The sequence below is a fragment of the Rhamphochromis sp. 'chilingali' genome (assembly GCF_963969265.1).
Source record: "Rhamphochromis sp. 'chilingali' genome assembly, chromosome: 21".
NCBI lineage: Eukaryota > Metazoa > Chordata > Actinopteri > Cichliformes > Cichlidae > Rhamphochromis > Rhamphochromis sp. 'chilingali'.
In genome coordinates this window covers 15,558,289-15,582,657 of record NC_137949.1, presented here as the reverse complement: position 1 = coordinate 15,582,657, position 24,369 = coordinate 15,558,289, and the positions used below count along the sequence as shown (strand labels likewise).

At 39.5% G+C, this 24,369-nt stretch overlaps 1 protein-coding gene across 2 annotated transcripts in view; it reads right to left on the bottom strand.

The window, feature by feature from the left end:
* The window catches only part of rock2a (rho-associated, coiled-coil containing protein kinase 2a), a 47,963-nt gene that overhangs the window by 16,680 nt on the left and 6,914 nt on the right, over positions 1-24,369 (bottom strand). For both annotated transcript variants that reach the window (XM_080870848.1, XM_080870849.1), the window contains exons 2-13: positions 7,960-8,041; positions 7,312-7,412; positions 6,106-6,243; positions 5,659-5,919; positions 4,272-4,416; positions 4,044-4,182; positions 3,460-3,551; positions 2,122-2,281; positions 1,939-1,990; positions 992-1,080; positions 824-872; positions 281-416 (exon numbers count right to left, since the gene is read on the bottom strand). In XM_080870848.1, coding sequence (XP_080726974.1) covers positions 281-416; positions 824-872; positions 992-1,080; positions 1,939-1,990; positions 2,122-2,281; positions 3,460-3,551; positions 4,044-4,182; positions 4,272-4,416; positions 5,659-5,919; positions 6,106-6,243; positions 7,312-7,412; positions 7,960-8,041 — 1,444 coding nt within the window. The remainder of the gene's footprint in view (positions 1-280; positions 417-823; positions 873-991; positions 1,081-1,938; positions 1,991-2,121; positions 2,282-3,459; positions 3,552-4,043; positions 4,183-4,271; positions 4,417-5,658; positions 5,920-6,105; positions 6,244-7,311; positions 7,413-7,959; positions 8,042-24,369) is intronic.

Here is a 24,369-nt window from a genome sequence, read left to right as displayed (position 1 = left end):
TTGTCTTTTCAGTTCATGTAATCGATCACCTTAAACAAAGCTAACCTGCATGAAGGATGTTACACAAATAAACCGAGAATGTGTGCCGCTGTATTTTTTTTTACTTAAAAGCTAGTTAAAAAGCTTTAAAAGTTGTCTCTTAAGAGAAACGTCTCTTACTAGAAAATATATTTTTCTGTGAAATGTAATCATTTCCAGTTGATAACTGGTGTTTAACTTCCTGTACAAAAGAAGTAAATCTTTTCAGCTCTGCTGCAGAATCCAGTGTGTCTCGTGTCACCTTCGTTCTCCAGACAGCGCTTCCTGTCGGCCTCGCTCTCAGCCTTGCGGTGGCTCTCCAGGCTTTTGTGCTGCAGCAGAGCCTTCTCCCTCTCCAGCTGCCTCAGACTCGACTCCAGGTTCTTTCTGCTGCTCACCTAAAAATCAATCATAAACGCCTTTGTTTAACATCTCCTGCGGGGATGGTTTCATGCTACTGTGATTCCATAATTCACTTTATGAGAAATTATCCCCAGAATCCAAATGGGCTTCAACACAAATTCAATCACAATAGACATTTTAATGTGGCCGTTAGAATTCAGCAGGCGCTCCAGCTGAACCTCCCTGGATACGAGACGCTGGTATTCAACCGGAAAGTGGACAAGTGTGGATAATAAGAATCATTATTCTGGCTCAAATAATAGAGTTTTTGGGAAACGCCCATTAAAATGTGTGAGGAAGAAAGAACTTCTAAAATCCCAGAGGGGTCGTGAACCAGCAGATATTGACGCCAGACAGACACAGAAATATTCAGGTAATTGGATGTTCCCTGTGATTAACTGACCTCTTCCTCAAGTTCTTTGGAGAGCTTTTCCAGACGAGTGGTGGTGGCCCTGCAGAAAAATACAAATGCTTAAAAATAATAATTTGGCCACCGCGCATAAGCAAATAAGTGGAGCAACATGATGTGGCTCTTATTCCTCATACACAATGTTCCCTACAGATCACCCACCTGTATTTTTGCTCTAGATCATCTTTGACTTGCTTGTCATTATTCATCTGCATCTCTAGGTGGCGAAGTTTCTTCTGCAGTGCTGCTGACTAAGGAGAGAAAGAAAGAAAGACTCGATCTATACACTAGACTATACACTAAAGTCAGAATTTAACACACACAGGGTAAGAAGACATGTAACATCAATAGCTAGCTAGACTTTGCAGTGACACGCACACTGTCTGAGCACTGGCAGAACGCCTGATGCTCCTTTATAGGAACTATCGGCCTTTATAAGGCCGATAATTAAAATAAATTTAAAAGTCAAGAAAAGACGACAGAAACACCCTTCAACCATGTTTTGAATGTTGTTGTCCTTGGTCAAAATAGCACAGAAACTATTTTCATGGTTAATGGTGTACAGTTTTTAGGGGCAGTCTTTTAGGACTATAAACATTCTTACAATTAGAAGTATCACAACAACCTTAAACCACCACATTAGTCACTTAAAGGTCAGTATTGAAATACAGCTTACTATACCTTTAATCGCCTATATTTAGGCAACTGATTAGAAACAAAGCGAAAGTAAAACATAGGGTTTGTTTTGTTCCTCGTAATGGGGGCAGTCTTTTAGGACTGAAGTCAATAAAAGTTCTTCAGATTAGCGTTCGGCTCAGCCACTTATACTGAAAGCTGCTTAAGTCTCTGTGTGCGGCTGAGAACACTGAAATTCTAACAAAGTACAAATAAATCATGGGATCAGGGAAGAAATCCCCCTGTGAGTCATTTCCATCATAATCCTTGATGTCTTACAATGTGAAGTTGATCACAATGTCAACAGGCCTTTTCTGTGTGGTCATGTAAACTGATACCAGACTTATTTATTTCCTGAGGAGCTCGGTCCGGTATTAATGCAGTCGCTAAAGGTGCACCTGGCAGTTACTGCGTGTGGGAGTCAAAGTACTTACCTCCCCTTTTGAATTCTCATGAGCCACTGAGTTGTTGGAAGCATTTAATAACCTGAAGGAGGAAATGAATAAAATCAGCCCAAGGTCAAGGACACTAGAGCCAAAAATAAATCTATAAATTGTCTTCGTGGAACCACGGAGGTCCCTAAAATCATGGGAAATGAAGAGAATGGGATGATTTACTGGTCTTCTTTGAAGTAGGTGAAGCCAACAAAGGGTAACTGATTGCCGACAAATGCCTTAGGTGTGGGGAAGGTTTCTACATCGCCTTTGTCGTCTTCTATCTCATCAAAGTTGCTGGTGTCTATGTCACTGCTCAGCTCTGGGACCACAGGGGCAACCGCTGAGGCGAGAGAGAGATAAAGAGAGAGACAGGAAAAAGGTGAGAGTGAATCGGTGGAAAAAGGAAGCACTGTGTAAAAATATGTCAGTCTAATAAATCATTTTAATGTGCTCTCTGATCCAGCTGCTGTTCTGAAGGAATTCCTGCTAAAGTTTTAGATTAAAGACGATCAAGATTAAAGAAAAGGTTTGCAGGTGCTGTTATGCTGAATTATATTTCATTTAAATCTAATTTTGATATTTTTTAATGTTGTTTGATTGATAAAAACTGTGAGTTGAGGGTGTGACCGTTTTTGGCTTCTGAAGTAGAGCATGCCAGAAAAAAATTGGAGTACATCTGATAAAATTTAAGAGCTCTCACAGGACAACAACAACAACAACAAAAAAAATTACTCATCTGCGGGAGCTGCGTTCTATATTTGGTCACAAATTCTGACTTTCTCCTGAATTACACTTAGGAATGATAATTTTGTATGCTTGATGCATTTCTGGCAGATATGGCCAAAGAAAGACAAAATCTGCTGTGCCCAAAAGAGATATCCACAAGGTAAACAACTCAGAGGTGTTACTCTGCACACAGAGTAAAGTGGAAGGAAAGGTGAAATTTGATTTTAGATGTAGGAGAACAAAATAAAGTATTGTGCAGAATTTAAATGTAATGGTTTTTGAAATTGTTTTGGAAAGTGCACAATGGGCTTTGCTGGAAGCTGAGCACTCATCTACAGTATATTCTACGTTCATTTCTACTGTTCTTCAATTTAGTAGTGGAAAATCCACTTGCTCTTATTTTAAAAGTTCAGTCGCTGTTAACCATCTAGCCTCTCACTTCCCAACGGCCGGCACGCTGGGCAGTTCATTGTCATGGCAGCCTTTGATGCAATTAAGCTGCTTTTTCTTGCAGACAGACAGACTCAAACTCAACAGTCTTGGACTTGCTGCTGGTGACAGCAGTCCTCCTGCTCTGGACATCTGCAGCAAGCCAGAACCTGCAGGAGGTGGAGGTCTAGTTCTGCTCTGTACAAGTACTTTGCAAATAAAAATACCCATGTGATCTGCGCATGCACTTACCCAACCACCAAACACATGGTGCTAAACGAAATACACTTCATATTGAGAAAAAACTAAAACATGTATCATAATGAATGATCATAGGTAGCAGAACAAAGGTTGTATACTAACTGTCTCTGATGGTGTCAAAGGTCCACTGGTCATTTTTGAAGAAAGGATGTCGCTTGATTTCCTCCACGCCGTTTCTGCCTAATCGCACCTCCCTCAAAACAAAAGCAGACAATGAGTTGATTGAATTGGACCTTTGTCCTTAGTTAGAGGTGACTGGGAATAAATCAACTAAGTCATACAAACCTTTATAACCTTAAATATTAAGAGACAAACACACAGATAAGCGTAAGTGTGCTGTTGTATCAACATATTATGTAATCTCTAAGTATTGCCACACAAAAAAAGAAACCTTGTGCTTACGTCTGGGACCAGCATGAAGAAACTACAGCTTAGATATATATATATATATATATATATATATATATATATATATATATATATATATAAAAACATCCCCATGAAAGACAAAGTGGTTTGTGGGTTGACAGACAGATGGAGATGGACAGTTGTGTATAAGAGGAAGAGTTTGAGAGATAACATAAGACTGCTATTGAGGTTCCCCCTGTTACTCTCTCCAAGAAAATACACAGGTGCATTTTCCAAAATGTCAAACCCCCTGACATCTTCTTCTTGTAAGATCATACCTGTCAGTCAGGAAGGCACAGATGATATTCTTGGCATTGTTGGAGATCTCCACATCATCTGGAAAATTGAGGGAGTTCTTGTGGTCCATGATTTTACTGTATGTTCCCACCAAAGAGTCTGCGTAGAACGGCGTGTCACCTAAAAGTGAGCAAGCAACACTGAAATAAATTGAGAGACATAAACATCAACACATACGAGTTAAATTATTTTATGAAATGTTCACCGACCGACGAGCAACTCGTAAATGAAGACCCCTACGGACCACCAGTCGCATTCTCTCCCATAATAGCCATCTCCTCCCTGGGATTTTAGCACTTCTGGCGAGATGTAGTCTGGAGTCCCAACAGCTGTGTCACAGTGCACCATGCCGGTCTGCAACATAAATCCAGAGATCATTATATGTTTAGTACCCTACAGGTATGGTTTGATTTATATGGGCATAAGCTAAAGCAGAGTGTTGATCCAAATTTAAGAGACTACTAAAAACTAATCCTTCCAGGTGAAGGCAGAAGCAGAGCTCACTGTAACAGCTTAGTTATTAAAGTGGACTTGTTATATTTTTATTCTTGGACTACACTAGAGTAGCTAAATCAAGCCATTTTAACCCCTTCCCCTCTCTCTTTAAGCCAACTTTCTTCAGCCAAAGAAACAGTTTGGACAGCAGGGGGTCCCTGAGATGATCACATAAAAATATTGTTTTTCACAGACATCATAGAGAGTAGAGAGAAGAAGAAAAGAAAACTGCTGAAGCTAAACATTTATAGCAATCCAAAGTCTGAGGTTTAGCTTTATTTCTTCTCTTTGGATTTTTTATTAGTGTTTTATATATAACGCTTTTGCACTCTCACAATACAAAGCCCTCAACTATGCGTCTATAGCACTTTGACTGTCTTTTTATTATAAACTGTATTATTATTATTCATTATCCTACTCCAAGTGTCAGCACAGCATCTATCCATCTCATACACTGACATCAGTATTTTCAAGCATTTTAATGATGATAATCTACCACTGCAACACCACATTAAAAAGAGAAGTCATCAACAGCTCCTCTTTGAAATAAAGTATGGGCCTAAAAAACCAAACCAAACCAAAACAAAATAAATCCAACTCTTATCTTTGCCAAAATAGTCTGCTCTAATATACTGGTTTATGCACACAAAAAAACATTTATTAACTGGGCTTCACTACATCATTATAAGCATCTCAGAATCATTAAAAAGCTGCACCAAATGCAGCCCTGGGCCTTTCACGGCTTCACCCACGGAGCCACATGTGAGAACAAAAATGTTCAATGCAGTCGCAGCGGACTTTAACCTGCCAGCTCTCTGAGCAAAGCTGCTGTAATGTCTCCACTTAAGAAAAGGGCAGGTGATAGTATGATGGAGCAGAAAGTGAGCTTCATTTGTGCTGTCTGACGCACGCCCCATCCAGGTACCCTTGTAGTTACACTACTGAATCGTTACTTGTTTCCATCATATGCAATAAGCCTCACGCCATATCTACAGGTTACTTGTCTAAACTGAAGCATTTCTAGTTTGGCATTTGTTGTGTTTGTAACCTGGTAGGAAACTCTGCTGGCAGCAGAGACTCAGGTTTTACACTTTTACTCACCGAGTCCATTTTCATGCAAGTGCCAAAGTCAGCCAGCTTCAGGTGTCCGAGTCTGTCCAGCAGCATGTTGTCTGGCTTCACATCGCGGTGAATGAAGCCCATGGAGTGAATGGCGTCCAGGGCCATCACCACCTCCGCTGTGTAGAACTTGGCCCACTTCTCCGGTACATCATAGGTGCTGGTGAGGTTAACCAGGTCGCCTCCTGGCATGTACTCCATCACCATGTAGAGGTAGTGGTCATCTTGGAAGGCAGAGCACAACTAAAAACAATTTTGAGGTTTAATAAATTAACATATAAAACACATATTTTGCAGAAAATGTATTTCTTTGTTCAAAGTAAAACAAAGGATCCAAAGTAATCCAACTGGCAACACGTTCCCAGTGAATATTCCAATTAATGCACACGAAAGCTTTTTAAAAGCTGATCAGCAACTTAAATGCTGTACCTGCACAACCCAGGGACTGTTGGAAAAAGCCATGATATCTCTCTCTTCCCAGAAGAATGCTGAGTCTGAGCGTTTTATCATCTCAAATTTGCTGAGCAGCTTCATTGCGTAGACCTTCTGTGAGGCTTTATGTCTGACCTGAACAACAGGAAGATAAAGTTTAGAGATTCTCCAAAGTCTAATCTTACTCTATGAGAAAAGTTTGATGAAATGTACAAGAAAAGATACAATTACAATCACAACAGATAATTCATGAGTACATGTGCCACTTTCAGATTACAATACAATTAATGTAGACTCTTTTTTTTTTATTTTTTTTTTATTCCCAGAGTGCATGCTTAGTTGTGGTTTGTAGAGTTTTCAAAAGTAAAATGGGGGCAGAGGCCTCAAGTATCAGGTTTCTCTTGTGGAACCGGCTCAGTATGTGAGTTCAGGATACAGGCATGCCCTCTACTTTAAAGACTCAGCTTTCCTTTTTGATAAAGCTTATGTGTAGGGTTGCATCCTTTGGTTATGCTGATATAGGCTCAATCTGTAGAGGGAACCCATTGCCTCTCCGTGTATTCATATGACACCACTACAGAACATAATTTGTGTTTTTGGTTGTTGGTTCTAAGTGTTCATCTTTTCACCGTCCACTCTCCCTTCAGCATAAGCAGCTGAGGTAGATGACTGGTTTACGGTGTCAGTTTGCACAGCAAACCTCGTCATGCAGAGAAAAGGATTATGGAAGTGAACAGGCATTTAAAAAGCTCTTTTCTGATCTTACTAACCACTCAAAGTCTTTTAGAATACAAGCCACAATTAACCGCACATTCATGCACTTCGAGCACTTGTATCTGCCTCACATCCACAGCCAATGTAGAATCACAAATAAACATAACATGTACTTCTTTGGACTGTGGGAGGAAGCCAGGGTACTTGAGGTAATAGGCTAAGGGAGAACATTCAAACTCCACACAGAACTATTCAACTATGCAGGAGATTCAAACCATGAACATTCATGCTATGAGGTAACAGTGCTAACCATGACTGTGGCAATACAAGCAGTAGATACTTTTGACATGCACTTCTCCAAAGTTAGAATCGTTTTGATGGTATGATGGATCCTTGATGGACGACTATACCACTTGTTTTTTTTATATTTTTTTATATATATATATAAAAACAAAAACAGTGTTACCTGTTCATATGATCAGTACTTACCAGTTGCACTTCACCAAATGCTCCTCGGCCAATCACTTTAACTCTGTCAAAGTCTTCAGACTTCATCTGCAGATCTCGAATCTGGCCAATGACTTTCTCATCTGAAGCAAAAGTTTATTGACAGGACAGAGGAAATGAACGTTCATTAGTGTTGTAAATACAACGCAATTATTTAAGTGAACATCCTCTATATATTTATCCATCCATTTTCTACTACTTATCCAGGTAATGTTCCAACAATTTAAGCTGAGATGCTCAGACTTCCCAGAAGACATATATAAAGATAGATATAGCCACGGTTTTATCACCCATTGATTCACATGATAATGACTGATCCATAAAATGATAGACCCTGTGAAGTATATCCAGTTTTACTATTCTCTGTCTAACGAGTTTCATAGACAATAGTACTCTAATGACTACTAGAATTTACAAAATGAACATAATCTTATGTTAAATAACCTTTGAAAGTAGCAATCAAGAACAAACTCATTAGGAAGGCATTTATTGATTAATACAGCAAAGAGGCAGTATTTTATACCGAACCTTTTACATAAAGTGATGATTTGACTGGTTTTGATAATCAGCCTTTTCTGAATAATTGAGCTGTTCACCTTCTAGATAATCATCTCTCATTAAGCTACTCACATCTGTTTAAGAAGGTCTCAATGTTTTTGTTCTTTCGTAGTGCAGGGTAGCCCAAGTCTAAGACCAGCGCATTCATGGAGTCCTGCAAAAAAAGAGAAAAAAACCCCAAAACATTAATAATAAGCTCTAAGAGATCTATAAAAAAAACCCTCCACAACACAGTGGAAATGCTTTGCAGGAAGGTGTTATGAAACCACAATGACACTGCACTGTTAAATAAATCAAAATCAACAAATGTACAGCAAAGGCACTAATGTGCTTTGAAGCAGTTCGAGGGGGTCACATGATTATCTAGAGGATTAACAATTCGGTTGTTCAGTGATGATGCGACGAATCCTACTTCCGGGCCTAAAGTTGTCTGCGTTTAATATGGCTTTTGTGTTGTTAACATGTTTAATGTTTTGTATTTTCTTCTATTTGATCTCAAAAAGCTCCTAAAACAGTCAGTGATCCCTGTTGACCTCCCTCAGCTTTTATGACCGCTAATCATTTGTTTAAGCTCAGTTTTTAAAACCTTAGGATGTAACTACAGCCCAGCCCATGCAGCAGTATATGAATGACTAACCTCACTGGTTTGATTTTTTCCCTCGTATCTTTTCTTTGGCTTTTCATCAAGTCTGTCTTTGTACGGACCGGCATTGTTCTCCTTCATTTTGTACATACCTTTTTGGGGGGCAAAGAAAAAGCAAGAATTTATTGGAACCGAAGAATGAACGTTTTGCGGTGCTGCAAATGCTTGCATTTGATGCGGTACTTGGATTGTTTTGCCACGAGTTCCCGGCATGCAATGCACGAAAGTCACGTGGTCTGTCAATCTCTATTGTGGATGGATTATCTCAGTTGTTCTCCTGGCTGAAGTTTGGTCCTTTTACAGCATCCTGCCATGCGATTACATTTGTTCCTGACCACCGAGAACACTCACGTTAACTTTTATCGAGTGGGAAAAAAGTTCGCTTGTTTATATTATGCTAACATAGCTGTGTCGCTAGCGGTCACGTAGCACATCATTATATACCAGCTAGCCAAACTTCAGTAACCCTACAAACGTCACTGCTGTTTAGTTTTCTGTCTTCATTTATGCTGGAAGTGATAACAGAGCTGTACGTTTTAATTTGTTTCCAAAACCCCGCAGTCAGGACATGCTATATTGTATTTAGATAGAAGCTAGCGAGCTAACTCCCTGCTAACTTCTAACTCCATTGAATGTCATAAATTCCGTTTTCATGGATGCCTGGATGTTAAACTCAATTGTTACACCTGGTAGAGCAGAACGCTGATCATTTTATTAAAGATGAAAGACTTTAGACAGTTTTTCAACTCTCAGTAATGCCATAGTGATCGTTTGATATATGGACCTGCAGCGGAGTTTAGGCCCAGACACGGCTAGTGACGTCAGACTGAACAACCGGATGGGATTCAGTAGAGCTGGGCGATATGAGATTTTTTTCATATCACGATATGTTTTTTTCATTTCAGGCGATAACGATATCTATCACGATATAAGCCAAATAACTATATTTGTAAGATTTAAATGTGCCGTTGCTCACAAGTAAAATGTGAAATAATCAGCAGCTTGTTTTTATTTAAATATTTATTTCCCATAATAAGTTCAACAGGGTAGATGTACTTAAGGAACATGAGACTTTTTCAGATAAATAAAGGCAAATATTGCAAACTACACAAAAGGCAGCCACTAAAGCGTTTAAGTTTCAAAATAGAACAAACAAAACAGACTAAATTGTCAATTCCACTTAGAAACAAAATATTAATTCTAAAAATAAATCTTAGTTTTACAGAAGAACAGACAAAACTGACTAACTTTTGTCAATATCAAATAAACTGAGAACTAAAAGGAAATTCTCAATCTCTCCTTGTTGTATAGCTGAGCTTTTCAAACACTTTTAACAGTTACTTTAGTCTGACAAAAGCCGAATGACGAATTAGCGCTTCCAGTCAGAGACTGAGGCTACGTCCACACGTACACGGGTATTTTTGAAAACTGAGATTTTCCGTTTTCGTTTTAAAAAATAATCCCGTCCACACATAAAGGCAGAAATGAAGGAAAACGCTGCTATGAACATGCCAAAGCAGCAGGTGGCGCTAGATTCCTAACCGTGCAGAAATGTTGGCCAATCAGAAGTCTAGAAGCCTCGGTGGGAAAAAGTAAACAAAGCTGGGGCATAGAAGCAGAACCGAGTCGTATGTGTGGACGGACAGTAACTGTGTGTATATGTAAGCATTTAAACACTGCAGAGAGTAGAATTAACAGTAACAGTATTGTAGAAATTCATTTCACCGAAACAATAACGTGGCGCACAGTGTGACGCATGCACCAGTTTATTGTATTTCCAGACTTGCTTTCGGCACATTTACAGTGCACGCTACTCTGTTTTTTGTCAGACTTGAAATAGCCGAAATACCTTCACACTACGGAACTTCTATGGCTCTTCCGTTCGACAATCTCTCCGGCATTGGAACCATCATCTGTTTTCTCTTCGGTCACGCTCGGTTGATTTTTCTAGTCGGCACACTCATTTCCTCCATTACCCGCTGGCTCCATTACCAGCTGGCTGCTTCCCAAACAAACACACGTGCGGCTTGGCACTTGTGCTGTACGTAACAAGTCACGCGGACGTGACGCTGCAGCTGTGATTGGTTCGGCTCTGCGCTACTTAATTTGGATTGGCTGACCTTTTTTTTTTTTTTTTTTTGAGGACAAGAGCGGCGAAGTCTATCGCGATAGCTTAATTTCTCTATCGAGTAAAAGTTATATCGCGATACATATCGTTATCGTTCTATCGCCCAGCTCTAGGATTCAGGATATGGTGGCATGCTGTCTGTCCTTCCTCCCCTCAGCAACAGCATTTTCAAACTTGTCACCTCTATGGAAACATTAGTCACAGTGCTGTTGCAAAACAAATCAAGCCATCATAAACGGCGCATGGATGGTAAAAGGCTGCGTCACACAGCAAATCACTGTGTTTTTGCATGAAATGAGACAAGTAGTCATGAGCTGCCAGGAAGTCTGTTGTTTGCATCAGCACTGATTTTTCACACATGATGCAGATGATGTGACGTGTGAGCACTCACAGATTAGGTGTCAAAACAAAAAGTGCATTCAAAATTTCCATAATTTGCCATTTACCAGTTTTTTTTTTTCTTTTTCTCACTGAGATACAAGTCATTTGGCTGCACTTATTTTAAGGAAGTATGAACTATAAAAGAAATGTGTCATAATCAGTCAATACCAGCTTATTTTTATCCCCTTATCATCACGACACAGCCACTGGTAATGAATTAATCCGAAAGATGAACCATAAAACAAAATTAAAAATATGAAATCTAGTTTCAAAATTAAAAAATAAAAATGTATCTAATGTAGGGGAGACCATAAATTCATGAGGGAATCTGGACCTGAGCAATTTAAACAAACAAACAAACAAAAAACCTGTATGGAGTATCTTTTGTTTTCTTTATTTGGTGCTTTAAATTTTTTACTTCCTTAGCAATAATATGCTGTTTTGGGTGCATTATGAAATGATACATTGTTAGTATTGCCTAACTGCTTTTGCACACATGTATCAAATTAAAAGTAACCCACACTGATAGTAAATAGAAAATATTCATCAGCAATCGCTTTAAAAATGTTTTTTTTCCCCTGCAAGCCAAAAGCCAACTGTATTTTTGATTGTTTTGGATTTTGAATCTAAATTTGTGACAGAGAGATGCTACAATGCATCTGAGTTTGTGTGTAAATAACAAACATTTAAACAATAGGAGCATAAAACAACCAAAATAAGAATGAGTAATGTAAAAATAAATAAATAAATAAAAATAAAGGTAGAAAAAACTAAAAGGAATATATTACATTACAGCATAAAGGTCAGCAGTTCTTTCATCCATTGTCCATTATACTTAAAAAAAAAAAAAAAAAAGGACCTTATGAGTCACATCTGTGGGCAGATTACTCCAGAGATTTGTTCCATAAAAAAAAGAAAAAGAAAAAAGCATATGTAAATATAGTGAGCAGAGTTCAACAAACAAATGAATAAAAATAAGATAATAAAAATAAGTGAAAGTCCACAGTCTCAAAGTTGGATGTCCATTTCCCCAATGTTTTCTGGTTTTTATTGTTTGAAATTCTCAGAGAGGAGGGTATTTGTTCCACTTCACATATTTCGTGAATTATTTTTGACCTTTCAAAGACTTAAAGAATATCCAAAAACAACAATTTTCTTGGTCAATGGGCTTTTTATTTGTTTGTTTAACCGGCACAGATAATAACAGAACTTGACTGCAGGATAGTTCACATGTTCTCTGATGACTACTAATTAACAACTTTTTAAATTTCTGAAAAGAAACTCCTTCGCCTTCAAAAGTGTTAAAAGATAACTCCCAGGTTCTTCGGAAAGGGTTTTAAGGAGATCCATATTAGTATCTTTCAGGCCGTCCAGTAAGCCCTTTAAAGCCATGGTTTTGTTTCCCAGCAGCACATTAATCTGAAAATCATTTGTACAGCATTTACTAAACCTAAGGGAGCAAAACCAAAAGGCTAGGCTGAGATGGGACCTCAGAGGGACCTCACATGACCTAAATAAGCAGCTAATGAGCATCCATCCTATTTGGAAAGCTTCTAAAAATAAATAAATAAAAAAAAATTTTTTTCAAGCATCTTCCATTCCAATAAAGGCAACATGCTAACTTAAAGCAAATCCAAATTCAACATTACAGACCACTGACCGCCTTTCTAAGGACAGTTTATGTTCTGTCTATTTTCTCACCACTGCACAGAACGAAAACAGTTCCACATCAATGCAACCCAGCGAGTCTGAATGAAAAGGGCCAACTTCCCCTCAGCATTTCATTCAACACAACAGTGCTCAACTTGACTGACTGGATACACAAACAGCAACTACATACAGAAGAAAATTGTTTTAACTGAAAGCTGTGTTCCTCGAGAGAGACAGACTGTGGAGCAGTGACTCATTTTTCCATCAGCAGCTGCCTTCTTGATTCTCTGATATTCTTCTGATAAATGATGAACACGCTGTTTCTATAACCCTTGGAAAAGAGGCGGTCCCAGAGATAAAGTCACCTCCACATACACGCCACACAGTCATAGGCTCAGACTAGAGCTGGGCGATAGAACGATAACGATATGTATCGCGATATAACTTTTACGCGATAGAGAAATTAAGCTATCCCGATAGACCTCGCTGCTCTTGTCCTCAAAAAAAAAAAAAAAAAAAAAAAAAAAGGTCAGCCAATCCAAATTAAGTAGCGCAGAGCCGAACCAATCACAGCCGCAGCGTCACGTCGCGTGACTTGTTACGTACAGCACAAGTGCCAAGCCGCACGTGTGTTTGTTTGGGAAGCAGCCAGCGGGTAATGGAGCCAGCGCGTAATGGAGGAAATGAGTGTGCCGACTAGAAAAATCAACCGAGCGTGACCGAAGAGAAAACAGATGATGGTTCCAATGCCGGAGAGATTGTCGAACGGAAGAGCCATAGAAGTTCCGTAGGGTGAAGGTATTTCGGCTATTTCAAGTCTGACAAAAAACAGAGTAGCGTGCACTGTAAATTGTGCCGAAAGCAAGTCTGGAAATACAATAAACTGGTGCATGCGTCACACTGTGCGCCACGTTATTGTTTCGGTGAAATGAATTTCTACAATACTGTTAATTCTACTCTCTGCAGTGTTTAAATGCTTACATATACACACAGTTACTGTCCCTCCACACATACGACTCGGTTCTGCTTCTATGCCCCAGCTTTGTTTACTTTTTCCCACCGAGGCTTCTAGACTTCTGATTGGCCAACATTTCGGCACGGTTAGGAATCTAGCGCCACCTGCTGCTTTGGCATGTTCATAGCAGCGTTTTCCTTCATTTCTGCCTTTATGTGTGGACGGGATTATTTTTTAAAACGAAAACGGAAAATCTCCGTTTTCAAAAATACCCGTGTACGTGTGGACGTAGCCTCAGTCTCTGACTGGAAGCGCTAATTCGTCATTCGGCTTTTGTCAGACCAAAGTAACTGTTAAAACTGTTTGAAAAGCTCAGCTATACAACAAGGAGAGATTGAGAATTTCCTTTTAGTTCTCAGTTTATTTGATATTGACAAAAGTTAGTCAGTTTTGTCTGTTCTTCTGTAAAACAAACTAAGATTTATTTTTAGAATTAATATTTTGTTTCTAAGTGGAATTGACAATTTAGTCTGTTTCGTTTGTTCTATTTTGAAACTTAAACGCTTTAGCGGCTGCCTTTTGTGTAGTTTGCAATATTTGCCTTTATTTATCTGAAAAAGTCTCATGTTCCTTAAGTACATCTACCCTGTTGAACTTATTATGGGAAATAAATATTTAAATAAAAACAAGCTGCTGATTATTTCACATTTTACTTGTGAGCAACGGCACATTTAAATCTTACAAATATAGTTATTTGGCTTATATCGTGATAGATATCGTTATCGCCTGAAATGAAAAAAACATATCGTGATATGAAAAAATCTCATATCGCCCAGCTCTAGCTCAGACCTGCATTTACCACACTCATAGTGCTGAACACCCTCATAGTATTTATAGGCATGTGATTATTATTATTATTATTATTATTACAGCATGTAAAGTCAAAGGAGCTTGCAAAGAAAAGCGTCTGGACTTCTTTAAGTTGCTTGAAGACGTTTCACCTTTCATCCGAGAAGCTTCTTCAGTTCTAAGGTCAAATGGTGGAGAGTCCCAGATATAAACCTAGTGGGAGTAACCCCCCACAGAGGGACAAAAGGACCCCCTGATGATCCTCTAATCGCCTCACAGACATACAGCATGTAAATAGCATACAAAGTGCTTCACAACTTTTTGAAAATTCACACAAAGACACATCCCAACCTACAGTATATAAATTCATACCTGTTTACAGAGTCTCAGCTGTGATTAAAAAATTGACTACAATTTTAAATATGGGGACCGTTTCCAATAGTTGGATAAAAGTCCTTAGCGGCCGATGACTTCCTTAAGTCTAGACTCCATGGACATAAGTGTTTGGATGTTCAGTCAGGCTATCTTCAGTTGGTGTTCGTTTATGGGTATCTTTGCCTTCGGTTTTATGTTCAGTAACTGAAAAGCATGTGCTCCTGGCTGAGAACAGATGACTGACTTGGCCAATGAAGATTGTTTTGCAATGAGAAATTCTTTGGTTGTTTTTGCAATATACTTTGGTATATACATTGTCACAAACACTAGTAACTTTGCTTCCACCGTATCTGAGAGCTGATGTGGCATGCTTCTGTTCTCAAGTGGTTCCTTTCCTCCTAACTGCATGTTCGTATATGCATATTCTCTTGTTCATACTGGTTGGGACAAAGGCTGTGAGAATCTCAGAGTAGTTGCTTCGAGAAAATTAGAGAGACTAATTTAAAGAGAGGTATATTCAGTGACTGAGGCCATTAGGAAAGTATTTACCAATGTCATAAAGTAAGGGGGGCATGGGTTTGTCCCCCCCTCCAATAGGCTTCTATACAACCAAATTTCTGAGGAAATAGGAACAAGAGGAGTCACCCCATGCTGGCACTACACGCCTATCTTGTGTAGCAGCTCTACCACTTACAGGTATTTGAGAAAGTGTGTGAACAGCTGAATAAAACAAACCCAACATTAGACACACTCATTCTTGTTCTTCCTCTGACACACACAGTCTGATTCATGGACATTCCTGAAAAATGTGTGGCAGGCAACAAACAAAGCAGCTGATGAGTATTTACCCCAAACTAAACAGTGGCCAGTACATTATTACTCACAGATGTATTTCAGTTATTCTTGTGACATCTGATTACCTCAAACAAAACAAAACAAAAAAAAATTCTGTGATGCGTGTTGTCCTGTTATATTCTTATTTTTCCCCGACAGGAAGAAAAGCTGGGCACTGTACTGCAGTATCGCAGACATTTCATAAGTATGACCCAGGGCAATGCAGGGAAACCATTAAATAAGCAAAGGACGGACTGTTGCTAACCTCTAATCGTTACAGCGTGTAACAGTAAGAAAGTCATCTATCAACTTTTGTCAGCTATGCATTCCTCAACGGTCAATAAGGAGCAGTTCGTAACACTGGACCGAGCCAAATGAGAACATGAGAACACGACGCAGTGCATACGCTGCATACTTGTCACTTTCCTTTTTCTTTTCTTTTTCTTTCATTATTGCGCTGTTAGGCGTTGTGATACAATCAGTTTCATCACTTCCTTTCTAGGCTTCTCCACTTTTTTGTTCTGTAGCCTCTCAGACTTATCTGCCCGTCCTCCTCTCTCCATCGTTCTCCGCTCGGATGAAATCGGCTTACGTCGAGCGAGCAGAGCACTCTGTTTCATCAACTCAACTTCCCCATTAAAGGACCGACCTCTCACAAAACTACTATTTAAGGGAAAAAAATACACACATGTGTGGGGGTGGAGAGGGTTTGTCGGGTGCGTGTTTGTGTGCGTGCACGTGCGTGTACATATACCTACATGCACACATGCGCGAGCATGGCAATACAGGAAATGATCCACCCCACCCCAGGGCTGGCAGATAATTTCACTGTGTCATGAAGCCAGTCCCTGTGTGCAAGTCATTTCCTCTGAGGCACCGTTACTGCTGCTACTGCAGCTCTATATTCGTCAGGCGGTGAGAGACAATGAAAAACACATAATGGATGCATAGTAGCAGTGTCCAAAATTAGCTCAATAAATCAACAGCAAAAATCCAACAACCAAGCATATTTTCATATAATAAATCGTCTTTGTGTCACATTGTAAATTTGATTTAGTCCATATTGTATGTATAATAAAAAAGATGACTACAAATTTTGAAACAAAAAGTATTTTAAATATAACACATATTTATCAGAAGTTAATCAGACACTGCCCGAGTACATGTCTTGATCACGAAATTCTGCTGATTGATGTTTTTAAAGTAAATCTCTCAGATTAGTCTTTGCCGTTTAGTGGGGGTTTATTAGGGATCGTGCCTGGCAGGTACTGGTGTGTGTGTGTGTGTGTGTGTGTGTGTGTGTGTGTGTGTGTGTGTGTGTGTGTGAGAGAGAGAGAGAGTGAGTTTTGTGCATTACACTCCTGATTTGTTTGAAAAAACACTTTCAGAGTAACCAAACATAATTTCTTGGCACTTTTGATGTGTTCCATTTGTCTTGGAAGTCGGATGTCGGAGTGACATTACCATCGAGATGAGTGTGTTTAAATAGTAACATGATGTAGCAAACAAACAAACAAAAATAAAAGAAGCAGGATTTATTTTGCCCCTTAGCAAGGTGGAGCCACTGATGCATTATTAACAACACAACAGCATAGTGCTTGTTTATTGCACAGCTACACAACGTTCACAGATAGAACCCAGTCAATGCTTTGCAAATGGCTTATTTATTTAGAGTCACAAACACACTGCAGTGGTGGCACGGATTTTGCACTTTTACTACCGCTTGTGTTCACAGCCGCACAGCCCCCATTAAGTTGGGGTTTGTGGAGCGGCTCCAACTTTCCGAGTTGAAAATTCCGACTTCATCTCGGAAATTCCAACTTCCAACTTCAACTGGAATGCACCATCGGCCACTGATTCATTCCCATGATGTAAGTGTTCACTGAGGCCATTTTAATTCGGCTTTGTAGAATTCTTTTACCATTTTTAAATACAAAACAAAATATGACACCATATGTGGCTGATGTACAGGAAGACAATCCCATTGATTTTATTTTAAAAGTCATGGCTGCCATTGCAGATAGCAGATATTCCCTACCAGCTTGTTCACCTTTCACTGTTGATGCTTTGCACAGTCTCTCTCGATCACTGTACAGACTGACTCTGTATTCTGGACTGCAGCTGGCGATAGATTCTCTCTGTCAGGCCACTCTAACCAGAATCTGAAACTGCTGGAGACATGCGACAAGCTCACACCATTGTTAACCGGATAAACATTAGTAATACTAGTCTGCAGCGTCAAACCCCAAGAGCCTCACTTGAGATGAGCCTATTGTTCGATTATAGATTTGTCACAAATTTAAATTCTTCAACAAAACTGTCAGAAAGCATAATTTTCTTGCATACGATACTTTTATGATAACGGCAGTTGCCTGAGCATGCAGGCTGGAATATGTTAGTGTCTGTTAACAAATCAAGTGTATTCGTTTAGGGTACTGTGTGCATAGCTTAAGTCATTTTCAAAGGCGAAAGAACAGCCCACAAAACCACGACAGGCTCCGTGAAGTGACTTACAATCAGTCCTGCCGGCTATCTATGATAAAACAAGCAGCACTGCTCAGCATTTTCCACCAGAGATGGACACACGCCTGAAAAGGCCACACATGCAGCAAATGTACGTGAGATGCATCCTTTTTCCTGTCCATGCAATGAAAGCAAACATGCACAATACATCTTCAAAGTAAGCAGAATGTAAGTGTCATTCACAAGTTCAGAAATTAACTGCCAGTAACCTGTCACATATTGTCAAAGTGAAACGGCTCAAACAGAAGACTGGAGAGAGAAAGCTCTACACCCAAGCCAGCACACCGTAAAAGATCGAATGGAGAAGGAATTCAGTTTTGCAGATTTCCAACTTTGGACATGAAAAAGTTGACAAAAGCTGTTTGCTGACAGTTGCCACGAGAAATGCAAAGTAAACACTGGTAACGCTTGGACTGGCTGCAGGCACGTAGCAAACATTCCCCATTTACAAGCTGGACCTCATGGTGATATATTTTTCTTATCCTTGTCCTTTCTGTATCCCTCCTTTAAATAAGATGAATCAAGTGTGGGGGAGGTACAAATAAATGTTACCATGGTGATGATGAGAGGCTCCACAGCGAGAGTGATATTATGTTGGTAGACACGCATTTGGTTTATTTTATTTTGTTTGCTAATTGCACCAGTCCACTTCAAAATGCTTTCCTGAACCACATTTATAGTAATTCTTACACTGCAGGATTAGCAGTAACCTCAAAGGTCATGCATAATAAGGCATTGGAGTTACACAAGGGAAATGACTGCAAATAGCTCTTTCAATTAACTTCCATTACTATAAAAAAAATAAAATAAAATAAAATAAATGTAAATGCAAAGGCGACTGGAAGTCTGTGGAAGCAGCATTTCTTGAATATTAAATAAGTGGTTAAGTCTCTGGGGGAACGAAGCTGCATCAATAGTTTTAACTTCAATGAATTTGAGACAATAAACAGGTAAATATATAACCTTACTAATAATGACAGTCACTAAAACCACAAAATACTGACAATACTCGTTCCTCATTCCTTTAAAATGTGACATAAACTGCCATTTCTGGTCTTCATTTAGTCGTCTCCCCCCCCTTAAAACAGGAATGTGTTTTAAGTCCAGTACACAGGCCTAGAAACCAGTCAGCAACCTCCTACCAGCCACCAATAACAAAGGCAATTTGTTTGTTCCCCAACTTTTTGGCAAATGGTTACTGTCTCTGCAATATCATTTGCTAAAGCTCCGATAAGGGTCCTGAAGACGGTTCAGTCACACACAGGAGGGTCACCTGAAAACACAATGTGTATATCCTGACTGACTGGCAAGTGGTTGCTTGAGAAAAAAGGTCACAAAGAGGGTGATGCACCAAAAACATCCTTGCAACTCCTTTGGTCACTAGGAGATTGCCACAGTAGCCCCCGGTTATAGAAATAAAGCATAACTTTTACTGTAAAGGTGAACAGTCTCCATTTGGTTTATGTTACGTCTTTTTTGTTGTTGTGATTACAATTGTTAGCAACAATTGTAATCACAAAGAGGTTTTTGGTGCAGCACCCTCTTTGCCAGCAATTTCTCCTAGCAACATCTAGTAGCCAATGGGGTTATTGACTGGCCTCTAGGGCTATGTGACTGATGCCTTGCAGTCACTAAGTTATTTTTAATATTTAATTTAATTCAATTCAATTTTATTTATATAGCGCCAAATCACAACATAAGTCGCCTCAAGGCACTTCATAGATACAGAGAAAAACCCAACAATCATATGACCCCCTATGAGCAAGCACTTTGGCAACAGTGGGAAGGAAAAACTCCCTTTTAACAGGAAGAAACCTCCGGCTCAGGGAGGGGCGGCCATCTGCTGCGACCGGTTGGGGTGAGAGAAGGAAGACAGGATAAAAGACATGCTGTGGAAATTTACTGCATTTAAAATCATACATGTTTATTTTTTACATTCATGATTTTGGACGTTTTGGTCCTCTGTATATATAGCCCTTTCGGATAACTAATGTAGTGTTGGCTTCGCTTAAATTAAAGGGAATGTTTATTTCTGTAATAATGAATGTGAATAATTACAGATTATCCAGTCAGTTTCTTTAGCACACTTTGATATATAGTGGGCTACACTTCCTTGTAGAGTTATTAACATCCTTACAGTCTCCTTGAGCTGATAGGAGTATCTTCCCAGTCAGGCTTATCAGTATGAATTGCTATGTATCTATTAGATGGCTCTTTATCTCTGCTATACTGTAATCCAGCCCGTGGGTTATGGCTCGTCGCATAGCAACTCCTGCAAAATACAAAGAGCTGAGACTGGTTGAAGTCGCAGGAGGCAGGCATTTTATAAGAGCGCCGTTTCAGCACATTCTATTCTTCTCCCTTTTTATTTACCCAACCTGCCGCTGACAGAGCGGTTGTTCTCCCCTCGCCTGCTTCCATTCTTTATCACCCTATAAAAAGCCACGTGGATCCACCAGTCAAGAATGCAATGATGTTAACCTGAAAGAAGCTAAAAGCAGAAAAGGAATAGCCCTAACTATTAAAAGTCACAACCTCCCTCTGCTCCACTTTTAGTCCACTCCCCCCCACCACTCTTCCTCTCCTCATAACCGTCTCATCACTAGGCATGTGGAACAGAAAACAAGCAGCACTGCTCTGAGCTTTAAAAGGATTGAGCAGAAAGTTGATGTTTTGATAGAATTCCAGCAGTTTTAAAAATAGTTGTGTGGATAAATGGTGGGCTGGCCAGCCGGGCAGAGCGAGGGGACCTTGCCAGGCAGAGCCCATAAACTCTTCGAGAAAGACAACAGCAGGAATCCTGGGTTCACAAATAGCGCAGCTAATGTCTCCACTGGGAATAACAATTACTTCTTGCTCCTGAATTTGACATATTTTTGTCTCATGCTCCTGCGCCCTCCCCACGCTTTATTATTAAGTACACTGAGGAATGTGCCAGGAAAAAAGGGGCAAGGGAAGACTGCTTGCACATAAAAACTTAATCTCAAATCTTATAATAACGATGTTCTGTCAACCAGCCATTCTGCTGTTTGACATTTAAAGTCATGTTCTATCCATTGAGCACAAAGACTGCATTTGTGCAAGGCACACTTCATTTTGGCGGCAACCTGTCACAATTCATACTAAAATGTTGTTTTTACTGACAATTAACCCAAGGATTACATCAAGCCTGCCCTGGTTAATGGCTACCATTTTCCAGCAAACTGTTGGGCCTCAAGTCTCTGAAAAAAATTCCTCTAATTAAGCAATCCAAGAGGGAAACCGAACCCTTTCCTTAGAATTCAGAAATTCCTTTATTTTAAGTCTATTGCCACAGACTGTATAAAAGACAGACATAGTTTCTTAGTTTAAGAAGTGAAGCCAACTTAGAAGTTTCCTTAACCTGCATTCCTTTTAATGCCAGCAGGATGTGATGCCTGCAGTTGCAAAAATTACTTACAAAAATCTATAAGTAGTAAATGTTTTGTGTCATACTGAGTAAAATGTTCTCTGGCTAACAGCTTTCGACAGTCAAAGCCACCACGCATTCAGCACATCTGGTTTGAGCAGGAAACAGCAGGATGGCAACAGTGAAAAAAATGCTCTTCAGAAGCTAACCGGTGACAACGTGGTGGCTATTTCCATATGTTCTCACATTTATAAAATGCTTTTCTGGCCTTTTCTAACCTCTTTAGGCTACAAGTTACATTCTAGCTGTGCATAAAGTGTGTTATTCTATACATTTCAAGTACTTAATCTACTACACACCCACAGCCAAACCATACATGTGTTTGGACTGCAGAAGGAAGCAGGGTTCAAATGAGGCGAGTTGCCTGTGCTAACCACTGCACAACCATACCACCCAATATGAGGCAAATTTAAATTACAACACACACACACACACACAAACAAAACAAAAACATAGCACTAAGATGACATCATTAGGCTTAGATTTTGTTTCGATCCTTTGGCATGTCTATGAGTACATTTGTATATAAATATTTTTAGTATAGACACAAACCATTTCAATTATAACTGCCAGCTTCAACACAAACACTCCCGGTCTAAACTCGAGTGCGAACATACGAATGTCCTTGTTTGTGTTTACTAAAGGCAGTGAACTCACTGACAATCTGTAGCTGTTTGGTAATGAGCTGTATAGCTCTATTGTTGCTGCTGGCTACACACAATGCAGGCTGTGTGTTGCTAAGATCAACTGAATAAATGTTGTTTGCTTGTGAAAATGGACACTAATGCGTATCTATGAGTGCCCGAGCCTGTGCATAAGCATGTGTGCATGACAGAAAGTTTGTGTATGCGTGTAGGAGGCTGTGTTTCACCAGCAGGTTGTGATGGAATGATAAGGCTGAGGCCAGATGGATTGTGCGTTATGCGTGGGAGCCTCCTGTTCTCTTCTCTGCTCTTCTCACTCACACCCTCAGTTGAAACTAAAAATATACCAAGACTCAGGTATTAAACTCCTCAATACTCGCGCCACCGGGGGAAGATTTTGCACAGCATGACAACAAAGTCAACAACAGGATTTTTGCCGTCACTGTTAACCACAAAGCCATTTGCATAACTGAGTTCATGACCTTTACAGTTTTGATCGGTGTGGGAACTGAAAGTTCTTCAAAAGTTAAGTCTTCCTGCAGAGCAGTAAGATTCAAAAACTATGCAGGAAGGTCACAGAACCTGAGTGCTGCATTATAACCAAATCCTACTTTAAGTTAAAATATCAACCACAGTCTTTATGTCTAGACAAAAACAGCAAAGAGATTAAGGTGAAATCTCTGTGTGCATACATGAGAACCCTACACCACCGTAAACACATCAATATCTCAGATTTCAGCTTTGCTTCTAGTCCAAATGTCATATTAAGGAGAAGTCTGGTTTATTTCAACCTGGCAGACTTCTAAATATTGTGTCTGGAAGAGTCATGTTAACTTTATATTCTCTGTTGTGGTGACTGAGGGAAATGTGGACTCAAAAAATATGACAAAACTGGCATGCTGGCCCAATCACTACCAGCGTCTTTTGTTATGTGTGTGTGTGAGGCTGACTGAGTGTGGCCATAGTGTCAAAGTCCTTCCAATTCTGGTTTAGAGTAGGCTCAAAGTCCACAGAAGAAGAGCCAAATCACATGGATGATGACACAGGGAAGACAGAAACGCAGGAAAATAACACAAAGTTCCTGTAACACAACACAACTCAGGAAACTAGTACTGTTTCCTGCCCTCATGTTTGATGCATAGAGGGGGGTCATTCCAATGCCACAATTGGAAAATCTCCATGTAAATTTTGAGAAAGTCAATTCTTGTGCTTGCATTCTTCCTCATTCTAAACTTTCTTCTCACATCCCTGTTGGACAGCTCCTGACTCATATCTTGTTCCATTTGTCTGAGGCATTATATAACATGAAATCAAGGTGCTGAGAATTAGGTGTTTATTAATGTGTGGGTATTTTAAGGTGTGGACTTTGATTTTTGTTCAGTTAGTAATTAATTTTTTACAGCTGGCTAAGGAAAAGCAAAATGAACATTCAAGATTTATCAGAATTTATTTAAGTAATGGAATACAAAGTATAAGTGTTTGCATGAACTGCCTGCAAGTAGTTACAGAAAAACAGGTGATTGCTGTCCAAGATTAGCTCTAATCTTTTCGACTTGAGAGCAGCCGCTTCACTAGAGATTTTCTCAAAAATGTGTCCAACAAACTGTAACACGAGAAAAACAAGAGCAGGGGTACAAATGTGATCATTAATTAGCTACAGTACTGAGGGCAAAGATCCATCTTCAAATATGATCTGGCATCAACTGCAAAGAACATATTATATATAGTTATAGACTTATGATGTTAAGGGAAATGACTGTGTCACTTTTTATCAACTCTGTTGTATTTCTTGCACTAATGTTGCAATTTAGCTTAAAAACACAGTCTGACTCAACCCACTGCCTGCTTTGATGAACCGCTGTTTACAGTGGTTTCAAAATGGTCACACTGGGCATATCATATCTGAACTGCAAGTGAAAAAAAAAATAACAGTTTGAAATTGTATATGGGACACTATATAAGCAAAAAACAATTTACCTGTGATAGGGCAACACTGAGAAGTGAACATCAACACACAGATGTATAAAGTTGTATTCAAAATACATGCTGTGC